This window comes from Calonectris borealis, chromosome 2 (assembly GCF_964195595.1).
Source record: "Calonectris borealis chromosome 2, bCalBor7.hap1.2, whole genome shotgun sequence".
NCBI classification, from domain to species: domain Eukaryota; kingdom Metazoa; phylum Chordata; class Aves; order Procellariiformes; family Procellariidae; genus Calonectris; species Calonectris borealis.
In genome coordinates this window covers 99,735,386-99,745,948 of record NC_134313.1, presented here as the reverse complement: position 1 = coordinate 99,745,948, position 10,563 = coordinate 99,735,386, and the positions used below count along the sequence as shown (strand labels likewise).

At 42.4% G+C, this 10,563-nt stretch overlaps 1 protein-coding gene across 3 annotated transcripts in view; it reads left to right on the top strand.

Moving 5' to 3' along the window:
- The first annotated feature begins 276 nt into the window (after positions 1-276).
- The window catches only part of CAP2 (cyclase associated actin cytoskeleton regulatory protein 2), a 69,748-nt gene continuing 59,461 nt past the window's right edge, over positions 277-10,563 (top strand). The window contains exons 1-2 of one of the 3 annotated variants that reach the window (XM_075142739.1): positions 630-769; positions 6,765-6,874. Coding sequence is in view for 1 of the 3 variants with exons in the window: in XM_075142737.1 (XP_074998838.1) it covers positions 4,453-4,466 (14 nt within the window). In the remaining 2 variants the exon portion in view is untranslated. Of the gene's footprint in view, positions 770-4,293; positions 4,467-6,764; positions 6,875-10,563 lie in introns of all 3 variants that reach the window. The other 2 variants (XM_075142737.1, XM_075142738.1) reach the window with 2 other exon arrangements.

Below are 10,563 nucleotides of genomic sequence, written 5' to 3'. Positions count from 1 at the left end.
TTTGCCCACTGGGAGAAGACCTGATTTCGTGGCCGTCCTGAATGAAGGCAGTAACCCCACTCTGGGCCCAGCTATAGCAGTGGTCGGGCTAGCACAGTTTAGTCCGACTCAAAGGAGACAATGAACTATCTTGGTGTACATGAGGCTGCCCTCAGCCTCCCCTGCCATGTCAGGGGTCTGCCGGTTTCCACACTGGCCCGGCTCTCCTTTCCCAGCGTGGGCTGGGCCTGCGTGGCGTGGGGTGCTCACTTCCCACTCACCCGAGCTGTGCCCGATGGGCAAGCTGGGCCGCCACGCCTGCGGCCGTGGGTGCCCCTACCCTGGGTGCCTGCGCTCTCCCCTGCTCCTCCGTGATGCTCCACCACTGCCATTTCCTCTCAGGCTGCGAGCCGCCGCACCGCCGCCGAGAGACACCTCTCCCTCTCCCTCCATTTTCACACTCCACCCACTTTTTGCTTTCCTTCTCCATCTCTGCCACCGTCTCTCTCTCTTTCTGGACTTGTCTTTATTTGGCACTCCCGGAAGCTGCTGGGCATTTCTCTCCCTGCCTGCCCGGGCAGCTGATGTGACTGACTGACACCGGCTCCCGCTGAGGAGGAGGAGAAGGAGGAGAAGGAGGAGGAGGAGGAGGAGGAGGAGGAGGAGGAGGAGGGAGAGCAGCGGCAAGGCGAGGCGAGACGAGGCGAGGGAGGGGGGAGCGAGTGACCGGCCACGGATTTTCATTGCAGAGAGGAGGGGAAAAAAAAGGCTACACGGGTCATCAAAACAGGTAACTCAAGAGCAGGCAGCGGCGGGAGGGGCGGGATGCGGGGAGCGACCCGACCCCCTCCCCCGGCCCCGGGCAGGCTGGGGCGGGCCCGGCGCGGCGCGGCCGGGGCTGTGGGTGCGCTCCCGCCGGTGGTGGCGCGGAGGGGCCCGGCCGCGGCGGCGGCGGCGGCGGCGGACATCTTGGGGAGGGAGGGTAGTGATGAGGGGACGTCTTCGGGCTGGGGCCGGGGGTTGCAGGGCGGCGGCGTAATTCGTTGAGGGGGCAGTGCCCTGGGCGCTATCTGGGTCAGGGCCCCGCGGGCGCTGCCGCGCCGACGGCCCGGACGCCGGTCTGCCCCGCAACTTCCCTCCTGTCACCTGCGCCGGGCTGCGCAGGGAAAGGCTCCCTCTCCCCCCGGGTGATCGGTGCAAAGAGCCGCGGGGAGGAAGTAATCGGAGCGGGGGGGGAAACCGAGCGAAATACCACAGCAGATGAGGGATCCTCTTTAGGGCTGCAGCCGGACGTCCTCCGCCAAGCCCCCGGTCAGCGCCGGCGGCAGCCGTGAATGCCTCCCAGGGGCTGCTTTCGGTTGTGCCCCAGCCCCCACCCCGGACCCCGCCAGCCCAGCTTTCCGACGGGTTGTTCAAAATGCCCTCCGCTTGTTTACGCAGACCTGACTGTCAAGCGATGCCAGTCCTGAACTCTCTGAATCAGCGTAAGATGATCTGATTTTGAGGGAGGCAGCTGTAGTGCTGGTGGGTAGCTGGGCTCCGAGTCCTTGGGTCCTCCTGCGCTTGGAGCCCGAGGTACGTGACTGAATAGCCTACAGGCTTAGCCCAGAGAAAAGGGTTAAACAGCGTCTTAGGGTGAGAGAGCCGAAGGCAGAATATATACCTTTATATAAAAATATGTAAGGGATTCTGCAAATGCCAGACGACGTTCAGAGGGGGCAGGAGGAAGGCAGAAATGAAGAACTGTGAAGCTGAGATGCAGCATTTTGCAGTAACTTGACATCTGAAAGGAGTACTCCCCCAGAGACGCAGCCAGCACAAAGCCGAGGAGAACTTGTCGTGACCCCACCTAAAAACGGGAAATCTGTCCTTTGCTTCAAGGATTGCTATAGATCTGTATCTTAGCATTACAGGATCAACAGTGAGGATTTGTATCAAGTAAAATTCAGGTTTCATAATGCGCAGGGGCAGTCTTAAAAACAAAGACCATCTGGGGAAGAAAGCTTTCTTTATATGTATTACCTAAATGTGGTTGTTTTCCAATGATGGAAAATGTTTTCAGGAAAAAACCCTACACATAGGCCAGTCCATTAGGAAACAGTTGGAAGGAGTCTGTTTAGCAGGGGGGCAGGGTGGGATCAATACTGCTAATTTTTATTAATTTATTTCTAAGCCAGGCAAAAGTGGCAATGGTTCATGGACTACCATGTTTCATTGTTCTGTGAAAATGTAGTCAGGAAACTAGTCCTACTTCAGAAATGTGACTTTAAAAATTATTTAGAATAGCAAAGTGGTAGATAGAATGAGTTGAAAGTCAATACAGTACTCTGAAAGCTGGCCTTTTAAGACATTACTGCGAGTTGGATATTCTAATTTTATTCAAATTTTGTCCTACCATTTCCTTTTAATTACTTATTATGCAAATGTTAATAAACTTTTTTCTGATTTTATACATTTTCAACACAAGGATTTCATAACACTGTTTGATTCTATTTTGAGCAAGTTTGCACAAGAACAAAGGCAACCCACCTTCTGCAGCAAAAGCAGGCACATACAACAATATGGCCCTTTTAGGTCTTGGGCATAACAAAAATGCTAGTCTTCAGAATATTCTTATGATTTATTTGCATCTTCCCCTTCAGACGAGTGCTGCTCAGATGTGGAAGGTGGACAGGCACAACTCCAAATGTAATGAATAAAATATGTTTTCTCAATTAAATAAAAATAAAGAGGATGTGCATTATTTACTATTACAGTAGAACCAACCTATGACATGTTTTCATTATTCTTTGTTAGCTATGGCGCTCACTTTAGTGGAGAAAAGTGCTTCTTGATATGCCATAAGGAGCAAGGGTACTAAGGTTACATGTATTAAACCCCCCCATCATTAGATTTTCTAATCCCAATGTGTAATTTTTATTAACCATTTAAAATACATTGGGGACCCTAAGTTAGGGGAAAAAAAAATTAAAATTCCCCCAGGACTAAGATTCATGGGAATCTGAATTAGCAGGTATTGGAAAAGTAGCAGAGTGCAGCAAGGAGGGCTGGAAACCAGACGAATTGTATTCAACTCCCAACCTTGACATTGACTTGCAACATTACCTGGAGAGAGTCAGATAATCTTTCCATGTTTCAGTCTGTGGCCTGTCAGTGACAATAACATTGCAAGGGGTTTGAGCTCTAGAGAGAAAAATAGTGAACTGCCAGATATGTTAAGAAATATTCTTTGTGGTTCTGCACGAGTTTTAACATAGTGCAACAGCAGCAAACTCTACAGTTGCAGTTGCTGCCTAACTAGAACATTTGACTACATGAAAGAGAACATTCTTGACTTATGCTTATTGGGGCAAAAACAAACACCTACAATAAATCAGATATAAATTTTTGCAGTTATTCAGACAGCTGTTTTATTATCAACTAGTTAAAAGATTTTGCTTGAGTAAGCATCCCTAATATATATAAATAATTTTAATTCCTTTCTCTAAAATTTTAAGTGCATCTTTTGCAATAGGGGGAGCAATTGGGAACTTGTCTTTTTCCTGAGGTACAGAGTCAGCTCCAGTTGCTCGCATATTTTTGAAAAACGAGTCATTTTGGCGAATATGCTTTACTGACTCCTCAAATAAGAAATGCTTTGAACTCTAAAGGCTCAGCTATTCTTTGAGAATGTCACCACTAGAACTATACCAGAATATCAACACCTTTACTAAGCAGCGTACATTGAAATGACAAAAGCACACATAAGCACAGCTGCAGCTATGGCAGAGATTCTGCTGATCAGCTAGTTCAGCAAGGATATGGGTTTTGAGGTTTCTTAAATCTCTGGGATCTTTGTCACCATGTTAGCAAGACTTTGTGGCATAGACATGACCTTAGTCCATACACATACTGGCTACTGTTGTCTTCATTTCACCTGCGTATATAAGGTATTCTGACTATGTCAAATTTCAGGGACTTTTTGTCACCAAAAAAAGGTCCCATTGAGACTACTTTCCTGAGTATAAGCTAATGGAAATTGCTGTGTCTGACCCACAATTTTTCAGAGAATAGTAGGCTAAAGAAATTGCTTGTAAAATCCAAAATACCGGTAGTAGTATGCTGGGAATCAAAGGCTTAATGCTTTTGTAGCATATATTAAAAAAAACAGGTAGATGCTCAAGTACATAATTGAATAGTGTCGTATTTTTCCAAGAAGACATGCTCAGATCCTATGCATTAAAGTTATGTTTTGTATTAGTTCAAATACTTAAATAATTGCTTTTTGGAAGGAATGCAAAGAATTGATTTACATTTCCATCTGTCATTGTTTAGAGAGAAGAAACATCAGAATAATCCACCTAACAGCTCTGGGTCGTCTAAAGCAACCATCGTAGAAAAGGCTAACTTTACAAGCGTCTAGGATGGGTCCAGTTTGATCTTTCTGGGCTTCATGATACCTCACACTGAAACAGAGGAGAGATAAATAGACGAATGTCTCAGATCTTGTAAGTGAGCAAGGTTGCATGGATTATCATTAAAACTCAGGACCTCTAAGTAGTAACCAGGTTACAGCAGGAAATAGAAAGGTCTTTTTTAGTAGCAGGTGGCCCATTTCATCTTGAATCGGAAGCAAAGGCACAACCCATTGCAGTGCTAGCAGTATTGCAGAATCAGTGGGCTGAGTTTTAGAATGGGAGATGGGCCAAGGCCTTGAGTTTTTGTGATCAACAAAGATCACAAATGAGCTGCAGAGCAAAGGGAGTACTCAAATGGCAGAAAGTTTGCTTCAGCCTTCCAGGCTGCTGCCATGCTGGAAGAGGGGCCACAGGCTGCAGGCTGCAGGCTGAGGCAGCCACGACCATCAGACACAGAGTGCTGAGAGCATAATTGCAGCAGGATGTTCTGGTAAGAGCAAGAACACTAGCTAACTTGGCTGAAATCAAGCCCAGCTATTCAGGCTTTGGCATAATATGGATATGCATGAGGAGCAGGGTGTGGAAGTGGTGTGAAACGCCACCCTCACAGCAAACAAAACTGTTACTAACCTTGGTACTGAATAACCCTACAGTCTCATCTTTTCCGCAGAAGTCATTCCATAGTTTGTGTTTTTAGAGCTTGCAACACTATCTGTTTAGTTTTAACTTCACCCCTTTGCTTTTCTCCTTTCACATCCCAGAAGTACTGAAACACTCCATAAGGTTTTGTACTTTGTGGAGTTTACCCTTTCGGACAGTGCAAATTCAATTTGGTTGGAACTGTAGCATAAAGAACCTTACTGTTCAGTTATTATGAAATGAACTGAAGCACTTTAATAAAATCAATGTCTGCATGCAGTATTTTCTCGGTTCAGGAAGGCAGCCTGCTTACATCCAGTAATTGGACTTGTGACAGGTAATTAAATAGCTTGTAAGGCCTTTAGGATGCTTGATTACATGCAAAGCACCACACTAATACATAGTAAATGAGGTGGCTAAGAACATTGTGTTTCTGTTGATTGGAGAGATACTAAAACTCTTACACTTCATTGGAGGGAGAGAAGAAAGTAAAACCAAGACAAAAGACTGAGCAGTGGTGACAGAAAAAGGGAGCATAAAAAGAATAGGAAAATGTACTTAGAAACTGGGTTGCCTTGGTTATTTTAAGTCAATCATGCTTACACAGACTGTCAAGTCTTGACTGCTTCAGTATATCATTAAATAATGAACTTGTTCTTTGCGATCACAAAATTGATAAGACAGTCAAAATTATTCAGCAAGGGATAGGAGCTCTTCACAGAACTTACATATAATTAGAAAGTGAACTGATATTCCAGGAGATACTAAGCACATACATGAACACATGACATATTTTAAAGAATTCATATTAAATTATCAAAGGCCTAACCACAGTCCATGCTGTTATTACACTGACTTGTAAACACACAGCTTGATGTGTGCAGTTGCTCACTCATAATTACAGGACTAAACTGGGATGTGATAAGAAATCTAAAATGCGTCAACAGTCTTAGGGGTACTTGTCAAAATAGGAATTGTTTTACAAAGCGGTTTTGTAATATTTTTTAAATGGTGGGAGACAAAAATGCCTCCAATCTTTGCCTTCATGTTTTTGTAGACAGCAGCCTGATCACTGGGAGAGAGGGAGAAGCAGAGGAAGAGCCAGAATGCAAACAGAAGAGTATGCTTTGTGGTACCAACAGCATAAAACCAGACAAAGGAAAAAACTTAGGTTAAATGGAAGAGGTGCAACATGAACCTGCTTTTTCCTCTTCTACACAAAAATCTTTTTTGCTTATAAAAAATAACCCTTTAAAAACTCAGAGGGTATGCCAAAGAGAGAAGGCCACAGACAAGATAATTTAGGTAGCATGCTCTTACGCAGAGCTGAGATCATAATTGCAAGGACTCATTTGTAGCATATCAGTGGTTTTAATGCACACATTGAGTTATAGACAGAAATATTTTATGATAAGTATACTGGAGCCAGCCAAGACTTCAAACGAACTTACCGGTCCAAGTGGGACACCCATCCACAAAAGGCAGAAGGCACACAGACATTTTTGTCTTTCTGCTATTCCAGGTATAACACTTGTCCATTTTAACAAAACAAAACAAAAAAGTTGTCAAAATTCTAATACTGTTAGATATACAAGACTATATCTTTTACTAGGATAAAAAGAGATATTTTTTCTCTATACTTAAAAGACAATTGCTTCCAAAGGAGCTTGTAGCAGATCTAGGGGCAAAACAAGAAAAAAAGGTCACCAAAGGCTCTGATTTGAACCCTTAATCATTCTCCTCACACAGGGCTTTACTGAGAGGTCTTCTGCTTTAATCCAATTTGACATCAGTTTGACAAGCCTCTGTTTACATTCCTCCCGTACAGCTAATGGGAAACAAAACACAAACCATTCAAGGTAATGTTTCTGTCTGTCTACCAACACACACTTTCTTCTAACCAATACTCCCTTGCTTTGCATTCTGCACCCAAAATCTTTTATGGTAGTAACCCAAAGAGGGCTCCTCCTTACCACTCAGCCAGTACCAGGCTGGTTCTGCCTGGGAATGAGCAACCCCCAAGGCCCCAAGCCAGTGGGTTTTCATTGTCTGGAGCAGAATGGGGTGCAGCAGGAATTTGGGTCTGATGCCAAAGGTGGCAAAAAGACAGCCCACTCAATGCAGCTTGGAGCTGGTACGTACGTCTGAATGGCGGTGTAGGAAAGCCAGCCATTTCAGGCTCAAGCTGACTGGTTTTTTTCAGAAATGAAGTGCCATAAGATGCTTTTGTAATTTGAGGGAATGTTCGGGAATGCATGCGCATTTCCCCTCCCTTGATATGTATTGATACGTATTGTACAGAAGAACTCTTATAGGACAGAGTACTTTGGATCTATAAAATGTTCGTAATTGGCTCTCTGATAGTACCAGCTGGCAATCGAGGTTTTTGTATATTTTATGTTGTATCTCAGTAGCAATTTATTAAAAGACTATGAGAGAAAGCACATGTGCAGGCTGCTATACTTTCAATAAGATTGTGATTTTCCAAGCAGTGTAGGAATGTTGGATACAATTAAAATGACACATTGCTGCCTGTATTTTGTTTTAGGCATCTGCCCTTTTTTGGCATAGTGAGGAAAAGCAAAACCTGACCTGTAGGATCTCAGGTGATAAGCATGAGTTGAGACCTGGCTTAATTTTTCAGATGCTAGGTGGATTTGGAAGGACTGGTACTTAGGGAGAAAAAAAAAACAAATACATGAACAAGTCGCTTCCTTTTCTTCTAAATTAAAAGAGTGCTAGGAAGTAAAACAAACTGTGGAATTTTATACTATCTCTTGCTGATGTTTGTCAGAATAATATCATGCTTTACAGGGTGGCACCATTCCTGTGTTCAAAACTGCCATTTTTACATGCTTGATAAGTCATCATATGTTTATTTTTTCCCCTTATGCTACTATACTGCTTTTTCCCTGTGGGCTCGTTACAGCTTATTTCTTCTTGAGATAGAGCAATATGGTCCTCTGTCGTAAGTCTCATACAATGATAACAGGAATAGTACCTATCTGTTTTGGCTTCCGGTTTGACTGCTGTTTGGGATGAGTATGTCAGGGAATTTTAGTCTACAGACAAGTTTTTTTCAGTTGATAATAGATAAATGGTGCTTTGAGACAGCTGTCAAATTGGGGAGAAAAGCAGTGATCTCCCAAGCCTGTCTATAAAAAGAGATGTGCTTTTTGGTCTTCAGCATGCCTTGTTCTACCTGGTTTTGGCTTCACTTCTTTTGGGGAAGAAACGACAGATGGTAATATTACCACATGCCTTTAGCACTCCCAAAAAAGATATCACTAACAGTAAACAGGGCAGATCTGTGGATCCGCCCTCTTATTTTTTGTGCACAAGAGACAGTTAACAATGTCAACATTTAAATGATTGTCAGTAGATGTGGGTTAACACCTTTTTTGGCTCTTAGTTGACCTTATTTTCAGTGAAGGACAGTGCACTTCTCCACCAAGAGAGCAACTGGATACAGGATTACATGGGAGTTGAAGTACTGGTTTTTTTAACTCCTTATAGGTAGTCAGCATCAACTCCAGGAAAAGATATAGGATTAACTCTGATAATCCACTTCAAGATCAAAGCTTTAATTAAAATCCTAGTAGAGATAAGACAGAGAACTTGTCTTGATTTAAAAATGTGCTTTATGGGAGTGGAAGCATCCCGTAGACGTATTTACATCCTCTTTACTTTTCATTAATATGGAAAGATTTTATTTGGCACTGTAAGTAGACCAGTCTTATTATTTATTTATAATATGATGCTATATCACACAGTATCTTCACAGAGTCAAGCTGTACCATTTGTGTTCTGAGTCCTTTTGAGCTGTGGCTTTGTGGTGTCAGTTTGACCATGCAAAGTGCAGTGTGGAATGATAAGTAATCAGATGAACAGCTGAATATAGGCCAAGAAAATGCTGAAGGTTGTCATAATATGAGCCAAATACATGAATCCCTAAATATGGGCAAAGATGTTTAGATTGAGAACGGATGAAGAGAGATGTCATGTTATTGCTCAGTGGAGTCTTCGCTTCAGAACAGTAACATTAATTCCAGTCTTGTTTGTAAGATAGGTATCTAGTCAGTTGATGGTAAAGCAAAGTGTAAATGTAGGGTTGTTATATGTACAACTGATTTGCTCTTGCAGTGTTATATACAGTAATGGCAAAAGTATCCTTGCACTTTATTTATACATGAGAGGGATACCTGTGTGTATACTTATGTGCACACATATATATGAGTATATATACAAATACCATGTAGTCATGAATATATAAGCACACAGATAAAAAGGTAGGTTCAGTGTAAACATAATGATTGAGGAGTTCTTAGGTGTAACATTCCTTATAAAAACAATAAAAAGCTGGCATCCCTAATGTTATGATAAAAATGGTTCCTAGCTCTGCCTAAAAAGACTATAACAATATATTATTGTGTGATTGCCTCGCTGGTGATACCTGCTTTTGGAAGAAACAACATTGTAGTTCTCCAGGTAATGGGAATAGAATAAAGCTGTGAAGAATATAGTGAGCAAATGACTATGTTGCAGCTGGAAAGTGTTGCATAAAAACGTCCATAGGGTTATTGAGTTGGGTTATTCCCTTGAGCTTCTGACACCATAATCCATATTCTTAGCATCTTACAGAGGGTAGTTTGTTGGGTAGAACATTACAAGTCTGATCGACCTCTGTTCATTTGTGAGATTCCTCAGACCTCCGGGTGTGTGCAGTCAAACACCTTGGGTTTGTAGTCAAACAATTGGGTCCTTCCACAGGCAAAACCAGGCTGAAGAGGCCAAAAAGTAACAGGTCTTCCAAAACATGTCATCAAGGAAAATTTTAAGGCAGATGAAAAAACCCTATCTACCAGACTGTATCTTCAAATAAAGGCAAACAGGAACTATACTGGAAATATACTTTAAAATACTGATGAAATGAGTTGACTGTTAGTATACTATGTTAGACCAGCCTGACTTTAGACTGGTTTAAAACATAACTTTTAAAACAGACACCATTTTAGGCTTCTATGTAGCAGGGTAAAATGTGAAAAGAATGTGTCCGTAATATTTTTGAAGATTAACAGTGATTTGTTTTAAGAAAAGGTTTAATATTCTCACAAAAGTTTGAATATTTTAGAAGCTCTCCTGATACCTTCATCTCATTCCTGCCAAGATGCTTGTAACCTTACAACAGGTTAAGATGTTTTTTTGAAAAATTCATTGATTTTTCAAACCAAATAGTGTGCATTTTCAGTATAAGCAAAGAGAGACCCTCTGAGTTTTGAGAGTGTTTATATGCACACTGTCTAATGTCATCCTCTTTTGGGGGTTTGCTTTTTTATTTAATGTAAATAGGAAAAACCCATAAATTCCAGACAAAACTTTCTCATGAGAATGGTTCTCCCAAGGGTTTCTCACTGTAAAATCTTCTGCTTCACTTTTAGGTCAAACACAAACCTCATTATATTTATAGGGTAAACTCTGAAGGTCCCACCTTGTTTGACAGGCAGCATGGCTCGGCACAAGAGCTCTGCATGTGTTTCCACAGTCCTAG